The following is a 25,041-nucleotide window of genomic DNA, read 5'->3' on the forward strand; positions in this document are numbered from 1 at the left end:
CGTCACGTCCGCTTTTCCTCCATACAAACAGCGTGCCGGCCCAGTCACATAATATATGCGGCTTTTACACACACATAAGTGAATGCATGCATACTTGGTCAACAGCCATGCAGGTCACACTGAGGGTGGCCGTATAAACAACTTTAACACTGTTACAAATATGCGCCACACTGTGAACCCACACCCAACAAAAATGACAAAAACACATTTCGGGAGAACATCCGCACCGTAACACAACATAAACACAACAGAACAAATACCCAGAACCCCTTGCAGCACTAACTCTTCTGGGACGCTACAATATACACCTTTGTGACTTCAATAATAAATATGGCAGTGCCATGTTGGCACTTTTTTCCATAACTGGAGTTGAAGTTGTTCTCTTATTTTGGAAAACCTTGTTTTTGATTGATTGATTGATTGAAACTTGTATTAGTAGATTGCACAGTACAGTACATATTCCGTACAACTGACCACTAAATGGTAACACCCGAATAAGTTTTTCAACTTGTTTAAGTCGGAGTCCACGTTAATCAATTCATGGTAAAGTTACATTGTTTAATGCATCCAACGGGGCATCACAACAAAATTAGGCATAATAATGTGTTAATTCCACGACTGTATATATCGGTATCGGTTGATATCGGAATCGGTAATTAAGAGTTGGATAATATCACAATATTGGATATCGGCAAAAAAGCCATTATCGGACATCTCTATACTTTATCCTACCTTTTTTTGTGTTCCCTTGTAGCCTAAAAGCTGAGAGCTTGACCTAAAGTCTAATAAGTGCTTTCACCTTGAAGTGACGTCACAAGAATGCAAACCCCGATGAACAGAGGCATCCAAAACTGCCTGCAAGCTCATGCCAAAATGCACAAACCATATGATTTGGACACTTTAACATTGTTTTACACGAGTATCCAACATTGTAACATTTATACGTCAGAAAAGATCAAATTCATCACAGATCCCCTATGATGTTTCCATCCAATCTGACATGGTTAGATCCTCCTCTGAAACCAAAAGAAAAACTAAATATTGCTCTTTACCTGAGTGATTACATTTATTTTGTTCTCTTTTTGAAGTTCACAGGAATTGTTCCGTCAGGCCCTGTCCTCCCCATCTATGCACCTGGAGGTCCTTCCTGTTGCAAACAAGCCTCGCTACGAGAAGGGCCTAATCGGCCAACTGTTCAACGGCGAAGGCAAAGAAATAAAAGCAAAAAGTCCAGTGGAAACCCGTGCAAACATTGACCTCCAGCCCGTAGCCAAGCAAGATTCCAAAGCCAATCCAGCGTCTCGATGGCAAAACACAGCAGCCAAGACGCGAGAACTGCCTGTGATGAACCCAGTTGCCACCAACCCACAGTCGGCAGCTGCCCAGTCTAGAAATGCTCCGTTGGAAAGGGTCTCTCCCACACCCCCAGTGAGGATGGCAAGCGCTTCCTCGCCGACCAGAACCCGCAGGCAGAGCCCTCCCACCAGTAAGAGCAGCAACGTGCCTGACCCGGCTGACCCTACAAACAAGAAAGGCAGCAAGAGGATCAAAGTTGACTTAAAGAAAGGTATATTTTTGTTTTATTCTATCATTTTTACAGTCTGGCCTGCAAGCTTTCTCTCGTTTTCAAGGTTTACCGTAAATTCTTGACCGCTACACTTTGAACCCTGCGGCTTATAAGACAGTTCGGCTAATTTATGGATTTTTCTTTGCTGACGGCTGTAATAAAAATGTTGTAAAACAAAACACGCAAATACACTGAAAATGTGTTTTATTGTTTGTGCTATAGCGCCGTCTTTTGGGTGAATTTGCTCACTGCAGGTGCTGCAGTGTCCTTCCATTTAGTACTTCTTTTAATCGGAAGTAGAGTGCCGTGCAGTCTATAGCGTTCCTACTCGTATGGACTCTTCTTTCATAACTCTCAGCAACGTTTTTTAAGTTTCACAAAATGACTAAAACGGTTTGTACTTACTAAGGCCGTCCCATGTGTCATGTCTGTAGGAGTGTTTTCATGCATATTTGTATGTGCTATTGTAACGTAATGACACTAGCGTCGTTAGCATTAGCTAATATGCTAACACGTTTTTTTTTTTTGTTTACTTACAATGGCATTCTTTTTGTATTGTTTCACAAAATTCCTCAGTAAATTCGCCAAGACGTCAACGTGCAGTTATTTAGTCCGTTTAGCTGATTGGAGAGCATGACGACGACTTCTGTTTTGTTTGATCAGCCGTTTTACTGCCGTTTTCACTATGTAAAGCGCTTTGAGTCACCAGAGAAAAGCGCTATATAAATATAATTCACTTTACTTCACTTTACTGCCATGTTAGAGACACCGTTTGGAAACAATGAAGGTATGTAAATAAACATTTACAGAATCTTTGCGTTAATAATTCATTTCGCAACGTATATATCTGCGGCTTAGTATGCAAAAATATTTTTTTCTTCTAAAATTTGGTGGGTGCGGCTTATATGCGGGTGCGCTCCATAGTCCGGAAAATACGGTAGTTGTAAACCTCTTGTGCTTGACTGCTTCTAAGGACTACAGACAAATGAAGCAGCCATTTGTATTGTGGGCTGTAGTGCTCCCATGCCTGAAGGACTCAAGTATAGAATCGGGCTTCTACCTGAGACCTGCTCAGTGGCCTTGTGGTTAGAGAGTCCGCCCTGAGATCGGTAGGTCGTGAGTTCAAACCCCGGCCGAGTCGTATCAAAGACCATGAAAACGGGACCCATTACCTCCCTGCTTTGCATTCAACATCAAGGGTTGGAATTGGGGGTTAAATCACCAAAAATGATTCCCGAGCGCAGCCACCGCTGCTGCTCACTGCTCCCCTCACCTCCCAGGGGGTGAACAAGGGGATGGGTCAAATGCAGAGGCCATATTTCACCACACATAGTGTGTGTGTGACTATCATTGGTACTTTAACTTTAAACTTTAACCTCAAAATGCTTTTCACTGCTGTTTTTTCAGCCACTCCATCCATCTTTTGTTTAATTTCCACTCCCTGTCTTTTACTCGATGCAAGATCAGAGCAGAGGATATTATGGGATTCTAATGTTCTCTCCTTGGGCAACAGGCTTTTTCTTTTTCTCCCGGTGATTGACAGGCGGCAGGTTTTAGGTGCGTTAATGTAGGGCAGGCAAAGGCTTAGCGCGCAGACCAGATAGCATCGTGCACCGCCTTATTATGCCACACCGGCTTTGCTTTCCCGACACACACCAACACACACATACATACTAAGTGTGGCACATATCACTGATGACTCGGGGCTGGCATGGCTGTAAAAAAAAAAAAAAAAAAAGGTGCAGTGGGCTCTGGGGGGTTAATGGCTCATGCCGGTGTGTGGCCTCAGACGCACACATTCACTTGTAAATGTATACGCACGGATAGACCCTGGCTCTCGGTCATGAGGAAAATCTTTGTGGAAATCACTTTGTATCCCCAGGGAGGGACGGTGAAGAGTGGCGTTATATCTCCCCACATTCTGCTCTCTAACCTCCCACATCAGGCACCGCTAGGTTTGCCCACACATGAAATTAAAGCCCGGCTTTGGCTAATCCAGCAAAGAGAGAAGCCCTCTCCCTTGGACTCATGTTGAGCCCAGACTCCAACACTAGTTGCTTTAGACCAAAATAATGTATTATAGCCTTTGTTCAGGGGGAAACGCTTGTTGGCAATGCTCCCTGGAAGTGCGCGCCACTGCTCACGCGTCCTCTGTGCACAGCAAATCTATACCGTGCACTAGTGTTGTCCCGATACCAATATTTTGGTACCGGTACCAAAATTATTTTGATACTTTTCGGTACTTTTCTAAATAAAGGGGACCACAACAAATTGCATTATTGGCTTTATTTTAACAAAAAATCTTAGGGTACATTAAAGGCCTACTGAAATGACATTTTTTTATTTAAACGGGGATAGCAGATCTATTCTATGTGTCATACTTGATCATTTCGCGATATTGCCATATTTTTGCTGAAAGGATTTAGTAGAGAACGACGACGATAAAGATCGCAACTTTTGGTATCTGACAAAAAAAAGCCTTGCCCCTACCAGAAGTAGCGTGACGTAGTCAGTTGAACATATACGCAAAGTTCCCTATTGTTTACAGTGATGGCGGCCAGAAGTGAGAGCGATCCGGACCGAGAAAGCGACGATTTCCCCATTAATTTGAGCGAGGATGAAAGATTTGTGGATGAGGAAAGTGCAAGTGAAGGACTAGTGGGGAGTGGAAGCGATTCAGATAGGGAAGATGCTGTGAGAGGCGGGTGGGACCTGATATTCAGCTGGGAATGACTACAACAGTAAATAAACACAAGACATATATATATACTCTATTAGCCACAACACAACCAGGCTTATATTTAATACGTCACAAATTAATCCCGCATAACAAACACTTAGGTGTTTGTTATGCTAGCTCCTAGCTCCTAGCTCCCGTCCATAAAACCCGCCAATACAATTCAAACACCTGCACAACACACACAATCACTCAGCCCAAAGGACCGTTCACCTAACCCAAGGTTCATAAAGCTTATATATTTACCCAAAGTTACGTACGTGACACGCACGTACGGGCAAGCGATCAAATGTTTGGAAGCGCAGCTGCGTACTCACGGTACCACGTCTGTGTATCCAAATCAAAGTAATCCTGGTAAGAGTCTGTGTTGTCCCAGTTCTCTACAGGCGTCTGTATCGAAGTCAAAGTCCTCCTGGTAAGAGTCTCTGTTGTCCGAGTTCTTCGATCTTGACTGCATCTTTCGGGAATGTAAACAATGAAACACCGGCTGTGTTGTGTTGCTGACTTCCCTCGGAAAATACTCCGCTTCGCACCGACAACTTTCTTCTTTGTTTGCTCAGCTTCTTTCTCCATAATGCAATGAACAAATTGCAACAGATTCGCCAACACAGACGTCCAGAATCATGTGGAATTTTGCGATGAAAACTGACGACTTTAAGCTGGCCGCGGTGCTGGACTAAAATGTCCTGTCTAACTCGTGACGTCACATCCGCAGCGTCATCATACCAAGACGTTTTCAGCAGATATTTCGCGGGAAATTTAAAATTGCACTTTAGTAAACTAACCCATGTGTTGCAATGTTAAGATTTCATCATTGATATATAAACTATCAGACCGCGTGGCCGGTAGTAGTGGGTTTTAGTAGGCCTTTAAACATATGTTTATTATTTCAAGTTTGTCCTTAAATAAAATAGTGAACATACAAGACAACTTGTCTTTTATTAGTAAGTAAGCAAACAAAGACTCCTAATTTAGCTGCTGACATATGCAGTAACATATTGTGTCATTTATCATTCTATTATTTTGTCAACATTATTAAGGACAAGTGGTAGAAAATGAATTATTAATCTACTTATTCATTTACTGTTAATATCTGCTTACTTTCTCTTTTAACATGTTCTATTTACACTTCTGTTAAAATGTAATAATCATTTATTCTTCTGTTGTTTGATACTTTACATTAGTTTTGGATGATACCACAAATTTGGGTATCAATCCGATACCAAGTAGTTACAGGATCATACATTGGTCATATTCAAAGTCCTCATGTGTCCAGGGACGTATTTCCTGAGTTTATAAACATACTATACATTTAAAAAAAAACAAAGAAGATGTTGTGATACCAAAAAATATTGACGTAATCCTAGTAGTATCGACTAGATACTACTAGGGGGGGTATGGCGTAGTGGGTAGAGCAGCCGTGCCAGAAACCTGAGGGTTGCAGGTTCGCTTCCCGCCTCTTGACATCCAAATCGCTGCCGTTGTGTCCTTGGGCAGGACACTTCACCCTTGCCCCTGTTGCCGCTCACACTGGTGAATGAATGGTGAATGAATGATAGGTGGTGGTCGGAGGGGCCATAGGCGCAAACTGGCAGCCTCGCTTCCGTCAGTCTACCCCAGGGCAGCTGTGGCTACAAATGTAGCTTACCACCACCAGGTGTGAATGAATGATGGGTTCCCACTTCTCTGTGAGCGCTTTGAGTATCTAATAATAGAAAAGCGCTATATCAAATCTAATCCATTATCATTATTATTATTATAGATACGCTACTGTACTTGGTATCATTACAGTGGATGACAGGTGTAGATCCACCAATAGCGTTTGTTTACATTGTGACGCCGGTGAGCTACGGTCTGTAGTGAAAAATGGACAGTGAGCAAGTTGCAAACAGCACCTTTTATTATGATTGTTACTAGATTACAGAAACATCATACAAATATATATTTTACGGACGGAAAGTTAGAGGAAAGTACACTTTATCCAATGCTTACATCTCATTGTGCAACATGCGAATGTTTTAGGGGAACATATCCGTCTATGTAGCGCTCTAAAAAGCCTCTACATTTTTATATACATGCTGTTAGTACATATGTAATGTGGAAACAGGCATATTTATAATAACATATAATATTTACTTATTTTGGTAATTTTAAGCATACAGTGTCATATTAATTTCACAGATTCATCACAACGTTCACTTTTCCCTTCAACAACAATTCTACTAATCATGGTAAACTTAACAAGCGCAAAGGACGACGACTTTGGGACAAATGATTGGCACATTATAATTTTGAGCCTGAACATAAGGAGGATGATCTACAAGTTTTAGAAGCTGCGTGTTAAACAGATCCAGCTTTAGTGAAACACTAAGCATCACGTAGAAGTATTGCTAAGTGCAAAATAAGATATACAAACTTCGAACAGAATAAAACAATCACTTACCGTACAAAATCTGTTCTCACAGATATGCCGACTAATGGGATGTTCATATCTCCCTGTTTATATTAAGAATTAATCATAATCCAAGTTTTAAAAAAATAAATAAATGGGCCGCAAAAGAGCGTTTTTTAATGTATTTTTTGCCATCCCCGAGTCTAAGTTGGATGTCAATGATTTATAATCTAGAATTAACTTTCACCAACTCAGAGGCGATGCAGCAGCTCACCGGCTCAATATGTCAATATAGAACCACAAGCTAGTTAGCACTCTGTGATCACGACACCACTAAAAATTGTTGGTCTGCGTTCGGGCTTATAACAACAATATCGCAAATAATTTATTAATATTCAGGTCATGAGATGTAAATGGAGTATTATTCGCGGTTTTGGGATGGTTTTTTTGAGGGGTTTTTTTAGTTTTTTTTTTGAGCGAAATAGTGTACTCATTAGCTGCATTGTTAGCCACCTCGCACTTGCCGCATTTTACGACTTCTGTAAAAAAAAGAAAAACACATGTTCCCAAAAAAGTGCAGTTCTCTTTTAAACTATAGCTACAGTGGGGCAAAAAAGTATTTAGTCAGCCACCCATTGACTGTCAATGGGTGGCTGACTAAATACTTTTTTGCCCCACTGTATATACCAGGGGTCCCCAAACTTTTTAACTCGGGGGGCAGCATTGGGTTAAGAAAATTTGGCCGAGGGCTGGGCTGTATATATATATATATATATATATATATATATATATATATATATATATATATATATATATATATATATATATATATATATATATATATATATATATATATATATATATATATATATATATATATATATATGTTGCTCCAAAACCTGTATGGACCTTTCAGCATTAATGGTGCCTTCACAGATGTGTAAGTTACCCATGCCTTGGGCACTAATACACCCCCATACCATCACAGATGCTGGCTTTTCAACTTTGCGCCTAGAACAATCCGGATGGTTCTTTTCCTCTTTGTTCTGGAGGACACAACGTCCACAGTTTCCAAAAACAATTGGAAATGTGGACTCGTCAGACTACAGAACACTTTTCCACTTTGCATCAGTCCATCTTAGATGAGCTCCGGCCCACCGAAGCCGACGACGTTTCCGGGTGTTGTTGATAAATGGCTTTCGCTTTGCATAGTAGAGTTTTAACTTGCACTTACAGATGTAGCGACAAACTAGTTAATGACAGTAGTTTTCTGAAGTGTTCCTGAGCCCATGTGGTGATATCCTTTACACATTGATTTTGCTTTTTCATGCAGTACAGCCTGAGGGATCCAAGGTCCGTAATATCATCGCTTACGTGCAGTGATTTCTCCAGATTCTCTGAACCTTTTGATGATATTGGTGAAATCCCTAAATTCATTGCCATAGCTCGTTGACAAATTTTGGACTGGACTGTTGGGCAATTTGCTCACACAGTAGTTCACAAAGTGGTGACCCTCACCCCATCCTTGTTTGTAAATGACTGAGCATTTCATGGAAGCTGCTTTTATACCCAATCATGGCACCCACCTGTTCCCAATTAGCCTGTTCACCTGTGGGATGTTCCAAATAAGTGTTTTGATGAGCATTCCTCAACTTTCTCAGTCTTTTTTGCCACTTGTGCCAGCTTTTTTGAAACATGTTGCAGGCATCAAATTCCAAATGAGCTAATATTTGCAAAAAAATAACAAAGTTTCTCAGTTCGAACATCAAGCATCTTGTCTTTGCAGTCTATTCAATTGAATATAGGTTGAAAAGGATTTGCAAATCATTGTATTCTGTTTTTATTTACCATTTGCACAACGTGCCAACTTCACTGGTTTTGGGTTTTGTAATTACGTGCATTCCGGCATAAAAATAAACTATTACAAATTAATAACTAGGTATGGATGACAGTTGATGGCAAAAACACTTGAGTGTATTAGTCTTATATAAATAATACAATTAATAATGTTATTCTTTCTTTATTAGTAGTAATACTTTTTGTTTGTAGTCATCATTTTGTATTATCATAATATTATTTGATTACCAGGCATTTTTGACAGTAAAAAATAAAACAGAATTATCTAAGAAAATGTGATTTTATAATTTTTGTGAAAATAATCAATACTTCACAGTTGTTCTAATTGTGAAACTGTGATTATTACTCAGGCTAATACGTACAGTTAACATCTGTCATCTTTGCGTCCCTATTTACAAAATACGACAAAGCGGTAGAATTGAAACGGCTGCGAATGATACAGCGGTTCTCTTGCTGCAGGTGCGGAGGGTCTAGGCTTCACCGTGGTGACCCGGGACTCCCCTAACGGGCCTGGGCCAATCCTGGTGAAGAGCATACTGCCACGCGGCGCTGCAATCAAAGACGGTCGCCTGCAGACTGGTGACCGCATCCTCGAGGTAAGGCAGGGGATTAGCAGCAGAAGCATTTAGGCATTCATGCTCATAAATGAAGTACATGAAAATGTCAGTAAAACTAACTCCAGTTTGATAATACACAAAATGATTTTGACTCTGATTAAATTTGTATAGGGGCATCATTCACATCGACGTCCCTTATGTGGGCTCTGTACCAAGGATGTCGTTGTGGCTTGTGCAGCCCTTTGAGACTTTTGTGATTTAGGGCTATATAAATAAACATTGATTGATTGATTGATCCCAGTCGGTCTGATAACAGCAAAAAATTGGCTTCCACCAAAAATGTCTGATACAAGCACATTGTTTTTTGTTTATTTTTTGTCCTGTCCAGTTACTCAGGCAAATCATATAGTTGATGTAGATGCCCATCTGCTGTTCAGATTTACTTTACAAAAGAAGTGAGGGATACTTCTCTTGTTGCCTTATTTGTATTTGACTTTATTAAATGTATTTATATTATCATTTGGTGCAGCCGGGTCGGAGCAGGAGGGGATAGAAAGAGAAGAAAAGGAAGACAGAGGGGGAAATTGTGGGGACAAGAGGGGGATAAGACAACAGCAAACACAACAACAACAACAACAGAACAACATCAGCAAATAGTATATGTACAAATATGATAGTAAACATGATAGCAAAGAAGCAGTTAGTGAAATAAATATTAATAACACAGAAATGACAATGTACATTATTACACTACAAATGGAGCGATACAAATACCAATAGAAATAGCGCTATTGATTATGAATAATAACAATAATTTACTTCTATTATCAACAATACAATTGTTCAAATGCAACAATACATATAGGTAATGATAACTAGAGATACAAAAGAAAGCAGATACATGGAGGGGAAGAAAGAGAAGCCAGCCATATTAACCTTGTAGATTGTTATAGTAACAATAGGTTAGGCTTTGTCAGTGTGCCATGTGTTACCCAGTTTCCCCTAGGGCAGGGGTGGGCAATTAATTTTTACCGGGGGCCGCATGAGCTACCCGAGCACTGCTGGAGGGCCACATCGACAATATTTCAATTAAATTTTGCTCAATATTATTTTTGATATATACCGTAAGATAAATAATAATAATAATAATAATAATAATAATAATAATTAATAATAATAGTAATACTTCAACATAGTGTGTGTAACAGCATTCCATGACTAATATAAATAAATTAACATTAATAATAAATGACAGTAAAATAAGCACACGTATGACTGAGGAGTCATAGCGTAACTTTGTGTGGTGTTTGAGTTGTCCGACTTTTTGTGTGGCCATAAACGCACCAGTGGTTTAGTGCTATGCGTGTTGGTGACAGATGACAAGTTGGTTTTGGCCTGGTTTGTACGGCAGAAAATGACTAGTTTTTCGAGATAGAATTGTTTTACTCATGTTTTTGGTGTGGTTATGTCCGAATATAAACAGTTTTGCTCAATAAAGTGATCGATATAATTCCTGTCCTCGAAGCATCTCGATAGACGTTACAATAATTGAACGGTGTTCAATTGAACGGTGTTGTAAACGGTGTTGACGAACACCGTTAGGGCCGCTTGTTGTCACTGTCACTCAAAGTTGCATTGCAAAATTCCATAGAATAAATATGTTTATTTTGTTTAGAATTCAGATGGGATTTGATTTGGTGCGCGGCATATACTTGCTGCGCGCAGCGGACGCTTGAGCAGTGCGCAATTGCGCAGGCACGCACCTTAGAGGGGACGTTGCTTTGCAGTTCATGTCTTGTTGAAAACACGTCATTCCTCATCAACTTTTCTCTTTTTAGCGTCTCGGGTGTAAACCGTGCATCACTTGTCGCTGCATGTGCACCTTCACTCGCAGGTTACACACGGACACACGCCCATAAATAATACTTTTCAAAATAAAAGCAGCACAGTTGTATTGCGCGCAGGACATAGATGTTTTTTCAACTTTATTTTGTAATTGCAGCTGTTCACATTCACTCACAACCACGCACACGCATACGTCCACACGGAAGTAATACAAATAACGATTTTCAAAACAAAAGCAGCACCGTTGTATTGCACACTCGACATAGATACTTTTTAAAATGTATTTTGTAATTTATAATTGGCCTCACGCGGGCCGGACAGGGACGCACAAAGGGCCGGATGCGGCCCGCGCGCCGCAGAATGCCCAGGTCTGCCCTAGGGTAACAACGTTAATATATGTTTGATGAAACATGATTGTATGCATGAGTGTATACGTATATGTATATATGGAGTATATTGTGAATACATTGAGAACAGGAAGTGAACAAAAGTTTTAGCAACTGCTATGTAAAAGAAAAGGGGTAGGATTAAATGAGCTCTGCTTCTTCCTACTCCTTTTCGAACATGTTGAATAGAGAAACTGGAAAATTGTGATGTGTCATGTTGTATGCATGCATGTTCCAAATAAACTCAACTCAACTCAACACCCTCAGCAGGCAAACCGAACAGCTTCGTTGTCGCGTGAGTGTTGTCGCGTCAGCGGATGATGCACTTTAATCTGTTTTGTCCCTGACCCGCGCAGGTGAACGACATGGACATGACAGGCCGCAGCCAGGAGGAACTGGTGGCCATGCTGCGCGGCACAAGACAGGGAGAAAGCGTGGGTTTGGTGGTGGCGCGACAGGAGGACATCTTCCTGCCACGGGAACTGGTACGGAAAATCTCCGCTTCACGATACAACATCCTCTATTTGCTCGCTCATCTGTCTCCCCTGCTGGTCATCACTTCTCCAATCCCACGCTCTTTTTTTTTTTTTTCTTCTTTTCTTAACATTTCCTGCACATTGTGCCACTTGTCCCCTTTCCCCTCGAAGGATCAAACATCTTCATGTCGATGCCCCTTTGCCTGCTAACACAACAATTTGGATGCAAACACACCCAAATGCACGCTCCGGCTTTCCTGTCCCACTACGCTTTGTTGACACAGCTACGCCAGAGGATGTCGCACACATGCCAGGGCGGCCCCACAGGAAGCGTGCGAGCGCGGCCACGCTTGTCAACACGCCACGGGTGATAATGGCTAAAGGGTTGCCGAGGTCACCGTTGCGACCTGGGCCCCGCTGGAGTCGTGTATGAACAAACACAAACGCGAGCTTCTGCATCTTTTGTTCCTCGGTCTGCTGTGGTTGTCCGATTTATTCTTTCTTATTACTTGAAAGAGCTAAGAGTCACGAGCCGGGTTCAGTAGTGACTGATGCATATTCACACTGCACACGCACGCACAGAAAAACATCCAAACACCTAGTTAGGGGTCGGCAACCCAAAATGTTGAAAGAGCCATATTGGGCCGAAAATACAAAAAAAAAATATGTATGGAGCTGCAAATAATTAAAAAGCCTTATATAAGTGTTATAATGAAGACAACACATCATGTAAGTGTCTATATTAGCTATATTAGCCTACTATCAAAATGTCTATGTGTCGCAGGCTGACGCACAACTTTGTTGACAGAAATGTTGAAATGTAATATTTATTCTACACATTTTTACAACATTAGAAAACATTAGTAAAATGGAGGCTCCTCAGAGGGTGAGATAACTCCTGGAAATTACTGGGTTAGAATGTCCAAAGGTGTGTGTGTCCAAGTTAAAGGAAATGGCAGGCCGTCTTCTTCTAATGGATTTATTACAATCTTTGCAAGCTGGGTAACAACTACCGTATTTTTCGGAGTATAAGTCGCTCCGGGGTATAAGTCGCACCGGACGAAAATGCATAATAAAGAAGGAAAAAAACATATAAGTCGCACTGGAGTTATAAGTCACATTTTTTGGGGGAATTTATTTGATAAAACTCAACACCAAGAATAGACATTTGAAAGGTAATTTAAAATAAAGAAAGAATAGTGAACAACAGGCTGAATAAGTGTACGTTATATGACGCATAAATAACCAACTGAGAACGTGCCTGGTATGTTAACGTAACACAGGTGTCACCAACGCGGTGCCCGCGGGCACCAGGTAGCCCGTAAGGACCAGATGAGTAGCCCGCTGGCCTGTTCTAAAAATAGCTCAAATAGCAGCACTTAACAGTGAGCTGCCTCTATTTTTTAAATTGTATTTATTTACTAGCAAGCTGGTCTCGCTTCTAAGAGAGACAAAACTCAAATAGAATTTGAAAATCCAAGAAAATATTTTATAGACTTGGTCTTCACTTGTTTAAATAAATTAAATTTTTTTTTACTTTGCTTCTTACAACTTTCAGGAAGACAATTTTAGAGAAAAAATACAACCTTAAAAATTATTTTAGGATTTTTAAACACATATACCTATGCAATGCCAGGCTTCCCACTAACTGACAAAGAAACAGATAACAGAATTGGTGTCCAGTTCAAAGTGTGACTTTATTTATTTAAAAATTTGACAGTTGACTTTTGTATTTTACATGAGTTATTATTTGTACAAACATGGTGCAAAGTAATTCATGATTTGTTAAAAAATGTTTGTGGCTAGCTAGTTAAAATGGGATATTGTGATTTCACAAGACTTAGAAGTGATCATTTGAAAATGTTTAATTTGAAAAATGTGCACTTAGAGAAAATATAAAAATAAAGTGTTGCATATTGATATTTATCTGTTTCTATATATATTTATTGTGAGAAATCATTAAGATGATCAGTGTGTCCACAAAGATAAATATCATTAATTATTAATAATAACATAGAGTTAAAGGTAAATTGAGCAAATTGGCTATTTCTGGCAATTTATTTAAGTGTTTATCAAACTGGTAGCCCTTCGCATTAATCAGTACCCAAGAAGTAGCTCTTGGTTTCAAAAAGGTTGGTGACCCCTGACGTAACATATTATGGTAAGAGTCATTCAAATAACTATAACATATAGAACATGCTATACGTTTACCAAACAATCTGTCACTCCTAATCACTAAATCCCATGAAATCTTATACGTCTAGTCTCTTACGTGAATGAGCTAAATAATATTATTTGATATTTTACGGTAATGTGTTAATAATTTCACATATAAGTCGCTCCTGAGTATAAGTCGCACCCCTGGCCAAACTATGAAAAAAAACTGCGACTTATAGTCTGATAAATACGGTATCAGAAATGCAGCCAATATTACATACAGATAATGTGTCATGAGACATGCAAATATAAATTGAATTAAGAGTACTTAAAGGAAATTAAATGAGCTCAAATATACCTACACACATAATGATGCAATATGTACATACAGTTAACCTAAATAGCATGTTAGCATCGATTAGCTTGCAGTCATGCAGTGACCAAATATGCCTGATTAGCACTCCAACAAGTCAATAACATCAACAAAGCTCACCTTTGTGCATTCACCCACAACATTCAAAGATTGGTGGACAAAATGAGACAAAAAAAGAGTGGCATAAAATATGTCTAAAGTCGGAGAAAGTTGTACATGTAAACAAATTACGGGGAGTTCAAGGACCGCCAAAATTAGTTGGACAAAATGGTACTTGCCAAATAGTCTCTAATCACTAAAGCATGTTTAATATAAAGTGTGATTTCTAACAATTAGGGAGGTTTGTGTCATGTTTGTCCTCCTACAGAAACCATATTGAAACAAAAAATATATTTTTCATACATTTTTGAAAAAGCTCCAGAGAGCCACAACTAATTGGTATCGGATCGATACTTAAATCTGTGGTATCATCCAAAACTATAGTAAAGCATCCAAACAACAGAAGAATTCATGATTATTACATTTTAACAGAAGTGTAGATAGAACATGTTGAAACGGAAAATAACCAGTTATTAATAGTAAATGAACAAGTGGATTAATATTTTTTTACAGCTTGTCCTTTATAATCATGACAAAATAATAGAATGGGGAATAACACATAATGTTACTGCATATGTCAGCAGCTAAATTAGGAGCCTTTGTTTGCTTACTTACTACTAAAAGACAAGTTGTCTTGTATGTTCACTATTTTATTTAAGGACAAACTTGCAAAAAGAAACATATGTTTAATGTACCGTAAGATTTTTTAGTTCAAATAAAGCCAATAATGCCATTTTTTGTGGTCCACTTTATTTACAAAAGTATCTAAATATATTTTGGTACCGATACCAAAATATTGGTATCAAGACAACCCTAATTACAACACACTCAAATGTGCGCTGCTATGGAAACAGAAATAAATGCACCAGAGAAGGGAGTCCCGCTATTGATTAAAATGACCAAAAGACGGTAAATATTGCACATATTATCTATTGTTATGAACGTGTGTCTCCCCCCCCCAAAAAAAAAGACGTGTGTTCTTGTCTCTCATAATGATCGTGAAGTATAGGCAAAATTAAAAAATACTTTCACGCACACGGCAACACATCGCAAAGTCCTTAAAAAGCACAAATTCAGAAAATAGTTTGCCATCAATAATGGCCCGGTGCTGTTGGAGAGCCTCCACAGTCTTTTTATCTCACAGTTGCTTGTTTTTTTGTACGTTGGAGACAGAATTGAGGAGGGGAGGGGCATGAGAGTGAGCTCCTTCACTTACCATCAAAGCTGTGGAAGTCTTGATGTGCTTGGTATCGGGTCCCCAACATCAAAGCTGTTTTCACAAATTACATTATTCTTCCATCGTGTGCTTAATGTTCTCACTCAAACTGAAGCCGGTTACCAAAAGCTGTAATTGTTACATTATAGGGGGCTTATGATGAGTTTAACCTACATTTAAACACTTCCGTGTGGCCAAGATCAGTGAATCTCAAACTGTGTAGTGGTACGCTGAGTCCATCTAGTGGTACGCCAAATAATCACTTCATTAAATATTCCCACCCAGTGTTACTGTTCAAACTGTGTGTAATATATGTTAAATATCCTTGTTAAATATAACCTATGCCTTGTTTTAATGAATAATTAGGCCTACTATGCTACTGTATTTTAATGTTGGTCATTATGGTGGTACTTGGAGAACCAAGTGTTTTGAGGTGGTACTTCATGAAAACTTTCAGAACCACTGTGAACCAGAAAGCACTTGGCTCTCCAAGTACCACCATAATGACCAACAGTAGCGTAGTAGGCCCTAGTATTAATTAAAAAGAAGGCAGAGGTTTTATTTACTAATATATATTTAAAGGCCTACTGAAATGAATTTTTTTTTATTCAAACGGGGATAGCAGATCCATTCTATGTGTCATACTTGATCATTTTGCGATAGTGCCATATTTTTGCTGAAAGGATTTAGTAGAGAACATCGACGATAAAGTTTGCAACTTTTGGTCGCTGATAAAAAAAGCCTTGCCTGTACCGGAAGTAGCGTGACGTCGCAGGTTGAAAGGCTCCTCACATTTCCCCATTGTTTACACCAGCAGCGAGAGCGATTCGGACCGAGAAAGCGAAGTTTACCCCATTAATTTGAGCGAGGATGAAAGATTCGTGGATGAGGAACATGAGAGTGAAGGACTAGAGAGCAGTGCAGGACACATCTTTTTTTCGCTCTGACCGTAACTTAGGTACAAGCTGGCTCATTGGATTCCACACTCTCTCCTTTTTCTATTGTGGATCACGGATTTGTATTTTCAAACCACCTCGGATACTATATCCTCTTGAAAATGAGAGTCGAGAACGCGAAATGGACATTCAGTGACTTTTATCTCCACGACAATACATCGGCGAAGCACTTTAGCTACGGAGCTAACGTGATAGCATCGGGCTTAACTGCAGATAGAAACAAAAGAAATAAACCCCTGACTGGAAGGATAGACAGAAAATCAACAATATTATTAAACCACGGACATGTAAATACACGGTTAATGCTTTCCAGCCTGGCGAAGCTTAACAATGCTGTTGCTAACGACGCCATTGAAGCTAACCTAGCAACGGGACCTCACAGAGCTATGATAAAAACATTAGCTATCCACCTACGCCAGCCAGCCCTCATCTGCTGATCAACACCCGTGCTCACCTGCGTTCCAGCGATCGACGGAGCGACGAAGGACTTCACCCGATCATCGATGCGGTCGGCGGCTAGCGTCGGATAGCGCATCTGCTATCCAAGTCAAAGTCCTCCTGGTTGTGTTGCTACAGCCAGCCGCTAATACACCGATCCCACCTAAAGCTTTCTTCTTTGCAGTCTTCATTGTTCATTCAACAAATTGTAAAAGATTCACCAACACAGATGTCCAGAATACTGTGGAATTTTGCGATGAAAACCGAGCTTTTTGTATTGGATACAAAGTGTCCGAATACTTCCGTTTCAACGATTGACGTCACGCGCATACGTCAACATACATAGACGTTTTCAACCGGAAGTTTAGCGGGAAATTTAAAATTGCACTTTATAAGTTAACCCGGCCGTATTGGCATGTGTTGCAATGTTAAGATTTCATCATTGATATATAAACTATCAGACTGCGTGGTCGGTAGTAGTGGGTTTCAGTAGGCCTTTAATATTTTTGGCCACTCTAACATTACATACAATGCACAAACATCATCGACAATGATACTTTATACACAGTACATATTTACAGACTTCTTTGGCATACCACTAAATATAGCCTGCATACTACTAGTGGTGCACGTACCACAATTTGAGAATCACTGTTCTAGATAATATGTGTTGGATATGATTTGGTGAAAATTCTGTGTACATTTTGCGCCACAGTCACATCTGCAACTGATAATGCACCGTATTAACCGAACTATAAGCCACGTTGTGGAATTAATTACTTACACCGAAATACTTCATACATATTTATTTACACGCCTTACTTGTTTCCAAACGCTGTCTGTAACACGGCAGTAAAACGGCTAATCAAACAAAACAGAAGTCTTGTGTCTTGGTGAATTTGCAGAGGAATTTGTGAAACTGAAACAACACAAAAAGAATGCCATTGTAAGATAATACTATTACCGACACTCGTACAATGGGTTAGCACATTAGCTAATACTAATGACTAGAGATGTCCGATAATGGCTTTTTTGCCGATTTTCCGATATTCCGATAATGTCCAACAATATCAACCGATACCGATACATACAGTCATGGAATTAACACATTATTATGCCTGATTTTGTTGTGATGCCCCGCTGGATGCATTAAACAATGTAACAAGGTTTTCCAAAATAAATCAACTCAAGTTATGGAAAAAAATGCCAACATGGCACTGCCATATTTATTATTGAAGTCACAAAGTGCATTATTTTTTTAACGTGCCTCAAAACAGCAGCTTGGAATTTAAGACATGCTCTCCCTGAGAGAGTATGAGGAGGTTGAGGTGGGCGGGGTTGGGGTTGAGGTGGGTGGTAGGGGGTAGCGGGGGTGTATTTTGTAGTGTCCCGGAATAGTTAGTGCTGCAAAGGGTTCTGGGTATTTGTTCTGTTGTGTTTATGTTGTGTTACGGTGCGGATGTTCTCCCGAAATGTGTTTGTCATTCTTGTTTGGTGTGGGTTCACAGTGTGGCGCATATTTGTAACAGTGTTAAAGTTGTTTATACGTCAACCCTCAGTGTGACCTGTATGGCTGTTGACCAAGTATGCGTTGCATTCCCTTGTGTGTGTGAAAAACCATAGATATTATGTGACTGGACCGGCACGCAAAGGAAGTGCCTTTATGGTTCATTGGCGCTCTGTACTTCTCCCTACATCCATGTACAGCGGCGTTTTAAAGAGTCATAAATTTTACTTTTTGAAACCGATACCGATAATTTTGAAACCGATACCGATAATTTCCGATATTACATTTTAAAGCATTTATCGGCATCTCTACTAATGACGCTAGCTTCATTACATTACGATAACACGTACAACTATGCATGAAAACGCTTGTACGGACATCACACTTGGGACGGTTTAGTAAGTATGAATTGTTTTAGTTATACTGTAAAACTTACAAACGTTGCTTGGAGTGATGAATGAAAAACCCATACGAGTAGAAAACGCTATGGACGATTAGAAGATGGAACTGCACTTCTATTTCCGGCTCAAAGCCTTAGACAGCAGGAAACACTATTTAGAAATGGTTGATTTATATAGGCTAGTAAGGTAAAGTTTTGTACCTGACAAGTTTCGGCTATCTTGCTTCTGCAGCCTTCATCAGAGGTGTCATGTGATGTTAGCGTGACGTCATCTGTGATGTGTTATATGGATTTTTCCATCCAACCATTTATAAATACACATTGATAGTAGGGATGTCCGATAATGGCTTTTTTGATCCGATATTCCGATATTGTCCAACTCTTAATTACCGATACCGATATCAACCGATACGATATATACAGTCGTGGAATTAACACATTATTATGCCTAATTTGGACAACTAGGTATGGTGAAGATAAGGTCCTTTTTAAAAAAAATAAATAAATAAAATAAGATAAATAAATTAAAAACATTTTCTTGAATAAAAAAGAAAGTAAAACAATATAAAGACAGTTACATAGGAACTAGTAATTAATGAAAATGAGTAAAATTAACTGTTAAAGGTTAGTACTATTAGTGGACCAGCAGCACGCGCAATCATGTGTGCTTACGGACTGTATCCCTTGCAGACTGTATTGATATATATTGATATATAATGTAAGAACCAGAATATTAATAACAGAAAGAAACAACCCTTTTGTGTGAATGAGTGTAAATGGGGGAGGGAGGTTTTTTGGGTTGGTGCACTAATTGTAAGTGTATCTTGTGTTTTTTATGTTGATTTAATTAAAAAAACAAAACAAAAACGATACCGATAATAAAAAAAAAGATACCGATAATTTTCGATATTACATTTTAAAGCATTTATCGGCCGATAATATCGGCCTGCCGATATTATCGGCCGATAAATGCTTTAATCCAACTTTTTTATTGGCGTTTTCAAATAGACAGAAAAAAGGGCAAGTCGAAACAGTACAATTTTAAAGTCAGTAAATTATTCACACCCGTTCCCTTAAAACCCAAACCACCCACCCACCCTCCCACCCCACTCAGGTCACATCAACAAGGGACATATGGCACAATCATATCACAAGTAAGACGACAAAGACAGACACATTCTCACACATACACACACATACGGGGCCAGAGACAGACAAACAGGCTGAAAGGAGAGAGAAACAAATAAAATAAAAATAAAAATAAAAATGAAAGAAAGAATACTAATAATAAATACAAGGGAAATTATTCCTCATCTTCCTCTGGGCATAAGTCAAGAGAGTTAACATACATCAGGAAAGGACTCCATGAACTTTCAAATGCTTGAGCCTTGCCTTTTAGCGAAAACCTAAGTTTTTCCAGTTTTAGATTGTAGAGAACCTCTCTAGTCCAACGGCCGTGTGATGGGGGGCGAGCCAGCTTCCAATTAAACAAGATCAATCGCCTGGCCAGCAAGGTCGTAAAAGCAACAGCGCGTTTTAGTGGTACCGGGCACCTGTTATCGGGGCATAGCCGATAAATGCTTTAAAATGACATCTCTAATCAGTAGGCTAAATGAACCTCTTCAACATAGCAGGAAACACTTGTAGAGATTCACCCAGCAATTTGTCCAAAAAATGGCGCTATAGCACAAACAATAACATACCATTTAACTGTCTTTACATGTGTGCAATGAAAACTATTTGCTTTATGGCCGTCAGCGAAGAAAATGTATAAACTATCCGCACCGTTTTATAAGCCGCAGGGTATAAAGCGTAGGAAAAAAGTAGCGGCTTATTGTCCGGAATTTTACGGTACATAATATGCATTAATTCATCAGCAAGGTAGTGTGGTCAATGGCCAGCTTTGTTAAAAAAAAAAACGCTAACCTTGAGGCTACCTCTGTATTGTGCAAAAAATGGACACTTGCTGATTCAGCAGTTAAAGATCAGGTCATCCGGCTAAAAGGGTTTCACGACTCGCTTCATCACACCGGTGCCAGGCTACCTCGTGATTTATACGCCCCACTCCAGCCTTCATACGGTTCGCTTTTATCTCCCGTGTACAAGTAAAGTAGACTTGTCGAAGGAGAGCGAGGCGAGCGGCTGATTGATTAGTTTCAATAGAGACTATTGATGTTTCATGAGCAGCACACGCCTCGGCAAACGCTCTCAGCAGGCCTGCGAGGCATTGTGGACCCCTTCCCGTCGGAGGAGTAACAGTAAACCTTTTGAATTAGCCTCATTATTTGGATTCAAAGGGACAGCAATTTCCCAGTCTATCTTCTGTGCTCGTGAGCGCTTTCTATGCAATTAAACAAATGATAACACCAAATTACAGTTTAATTCCTAGCACGTTTTCACTCTGCACGCGCCCGGGCTCTTTTGTTTTCCGAGCTGGAGATAGGCGAGAGTCTTTGTGAGGCGGTGAGGCTCTTTTGTGTGTGTTTTGTAGTGGAAGTGCGATGTAAACCAGATTATTGTTTTACAAAGGACAGGATGGAAGGGGTCACTCTGCACATGGCTGACCCTGGGCCTGCGAGCGCTGGTCATTCTGCAGGAAACGAGGTCGCCCGGCAGAGAGTGGTTCGGTTTTCATTTTGTGTCCAGCCCTCCCCGCGCAAACGTTTAAAAATCGTCCTTGTCAATCTCTCGTCGTGCTTTCCTTGCCCCACATTGTGTGGCACAGGTGTAAAGTGCCATCCAGGCAGACGTTAAGGCGATTAATTGGGAGCTCCAGCGCTACCGTGGCGCACGGCGAGATCTCATCTTAATTGAATGTCGCTCTCATGGCTAATCCCGCCGCTTTGAAACCTCCCCGAACAGCCACCGCGACAAAAGCCTCCCTGTGTCGTCGCTTTGTTTCCACCCCTTCCTCGCCACACACCCTGAGGGAAGAAAAAGCTCTTTTTTCTTTTTTTGGTCTCGTCATTCGGGCGTTGAAGAGGGTGGTCTGTCTTCTGGCTGCATGCTTGTTAAAAAAAAAAGCATTGCCGAGGGCAAACAGCGGAGGGAACAGGGGTCGCGGAACAGAGCCACGGGGTCCCAGCCACCCCGGGGATGCAATCTGCCCTCAAGGAAAGGGCATTAGAGAGGATATAGGAGCGAGTGTGCCAGTACTTGGACCAGACTCAGGTGCCACATCGGCGTCAAGCTTCAACAAATATATGTACAGTCTGCAGGTATTGAGAGACTTTGTTGGTTAAAAAAAACAAAAACAAAAAACAAGCCTGCACTGAAAGGCTGTTATTACACCGAAGTAGATGTGTGACTTTTAAAAAGGCCATTTTTACATATTAGCTGAGGAATTGTTCTTTCTTGTTTTCATTTGTTGCAGAAAAAACTACACTGTAAAAAGTCAGTGTTCAAAAACAAGAAAACAAAATACAAAAATGAGGGGTATTTTATTTGAACTAAGCAAAATTATCTGCCGATAGAACAGGAAAATTCGGCTTGTCAAGACTTTCCAAAACAAGTAAAATTAGCTAACCTCAATGAACAGCAAATCTATACCGTGCACTAGTGCACTATACCGGTACCAATATTTTGGTACCGGTACCAAAATTATTTCGATACTTTTCTGTACTTTTCTAAATAAAGGGGACCACAACAAATTGCATTATTGGCTTTATTTCAACAAAAAATCTCAGGGTACATTAAAGTCCTACTGAAATGAAATTTTCTTATTTAAACGGGGATAGCAGGTCCATTCTATGTGTCATACCTGATCATTTCGCGATATTGCCATATTTTTGCTGAAAGGATTTAGTAGAGAACATTGACGATAAAGTTCGCAACTTTTGGTCGCTGATAAAAAAGCCTTCCCTGTACCGGAAGTAGCGTGACGTCACAAGTTGTGGAGCGCCTCACATCTGCACATTGTTTACAATCATGGCCACCAGCAGCGAGAGCGATTCGGACCGAGAAAGCGACGATTACCCCATTAATTTGAGCGAGGATGAAAGATTTGTGGATGAGGAAAGTGAGAGTGAAGGATTAGAGGGCAGTGGAAGCGATTCAGATAGGGAAGATGCTGTGAGAGGCGGGTGGGACCTGATATTCCGATGGGAATGACTAAAACAGTAAATAAACACAAGACATACACTACCGTTCAAAAGTTTGGGGTCACATTGAAATGTCCTTATTTTTGAAGGAAAAGCACTGTACTTTTCAATGAAGATAACTTTAAACTAGTCTTAACTTTAAAGAAATATACTCTATACATTGCTAATGTGGTAAATGACTATTCTAGCTGCAAATGTCTGGTTTTTGGTGCAATATCTACATAGGTGTATAGAGGCCCATTGCCAGCAACTATCACTCCAGTGTTCTAATGGTACAATGTGTTTGCTCATTGGCTCAGAAGGCTAATTGATGATTAGAAAACCCTTGTGCAATCATGTTCACACATCTGAAAACAGTTTAGCTCGTTACAGAAGCTACAAAACTGACCTTCCTTTGAGCAGATTGAGTTTCTGGAGCATCACATTTGTGGGGTCAATTAAACGCTCAAAATGGCCAGAAAAAGAAAACTTTCATCTGAAACTCGACAGTCTATTCTTGTTCTTAGAAATAAAGGCTATTCCACAAAATTGTTTGGGTGACCCCAAACTTTTGAACGGTAGTGTATATATACTCTATTAGCCACAACACAACCAGGCTTATATTTAATATGCCACAAATGAATCCCGCATAACAAACACCTCCCCCCTCCCGTCCATATAACCCACCAATACAACTCAAACACCCGCACAACACACTCAATCCCACAGCCCAAAGTACCGTTCACCTCCGGAAAGTTCATACAGCACATATATTTCCCCAAAGTTACGTACGTGACATGCACATAGCGGCACGCACGTATGGGCAAGCGATCAAATGTTTGGAAGCCAAAGCTGCGTACTCACGGTAGCGCGTCTGCTATCCAACTCAAAGTCCTCCTGGTTGTGTTGCTGCAGCCAGCCGCTAATACCCCGATCCCACCTACAGCTTTCTTCTTTGCTGTCTTCATTGTTCATTAAACAAATTGCAAAAGATTCACCAACACAGATGTCCAAAATACTGTGGAATTTTGCGATGAAAACAGACGACTTAATAGCTGGCCACAATGGTGTCCCAATATGTCCCTACAATCCGTGACGTCACGCGCAAACGTCATCATACCGAGACGTTTTCAGCCGAATATTTCGCAGGAAATTTCAAATTGCACTTTACTAATCTAACCCAGCCGTATTGGCATGTGTTCCAATGTTAAGATTTCATCATTGATATATAAACTATCAGACTGCGTGGTCGGTAGTAGTGGCTTTCAGTAGGCCTTTAAAATAAGTATATTCTCACTAATAACAAGTGCACTTTTCTTGGTAGAAAAAAACCCAGACCTTTTTGCTCAATATGTTGAAAAATATTTTTAAATTAAGTTAATGCTAGTGCCATTATCATGAGATAATGATATGTGCTCGGCATCATGATTTTTTTTTTCATGCTTGAAGTAAGAAATTATTACTTTAAAAAAGTAGTTTTATACTTGTGAGTGTTGATGACGCAGCTTTGCATCAGTTGATATTCTAGTTTCAAGCATGTTTTACTCAATATAGGTTATAAAATCTCAGCAACAAGCTGTAATATCTTACTGAGATCATTTAGGACCAAAACCCTTAAAACAAGTAAAACACTGTAACATAAAATCTGCTTAGTGAGAAGAATTATCTTATCAGACAGAAAATAAGCAAATATCACCCTTATTTGAGATATTTAATCTGACTTAGATTTCAGTTTTTGCAGTGTACTCAGTGACTTTTAGAACATTGAGTGAAATATGCTCCGGGATTGTGCACTGCCGAACATGCTCTTCTGCTTTTTAATTTTCCTGAGGGAACTCTCCTGAAGGAATCAATAAAGTACTATCTATCTATCTATCTATCTATGCAACCTGACCAGTGAATACAAGATTTAATGCGTGAGCTGTTTTGGGGGTAAAGTAAAGCTTCATTTATAGGGCTGTGAATCTTTGGGCACCACACGATTCAATTTTATTTTATT

The 25,041-nt window shown here is 39.9% G+C and overlaps 1 protein-coding gene across 2 annotated transcripts in view; it reads left to right on the forward strand.

Moving 5' to 3' along the window:
- The window catches only part of pard3ba (par-3 family cell polarity regulator beta a), a 427,783-nt gene that overhangs the window by 108,950 nt on the left and 293,792 nt on the right, over positions 1-25,041 (forward strand). For both annotated transcript variants that reach the window (XM_062060174.1, XM_062060183.1), the window contains 3 exons: positions 1,089-1,567; positions 9,013-9,149; positions 11,698-11,826. In XM_062060174.1, coding sequence (XP_061916158.1) covers positions 1,089-1,567; positions 9,013-9,149; positions 11,698-11,826 — 745 coding nt within the window. The remainder of the gene's footprint in view (positions 1-1,088; positions 1,568-9,012; positions 9,150-11,697; positions 11,827-25,041) is intronic.

This window comes from Entelurus aequoreus, linkage group LG01 (genome assembly GCF_033978785.1).
Source record: "Entelurus aequoreus isolate RoL-2023_Sb linkage group LG01, RoL_Eaeq_v1.1, whole genome shotgun sequence".
NCBI lineage: Eukaryota > Metazoa > Chordata > Actinopteri > Syngnathiformes > Syngnathidae > Entelurus > Entelurus aequoreus.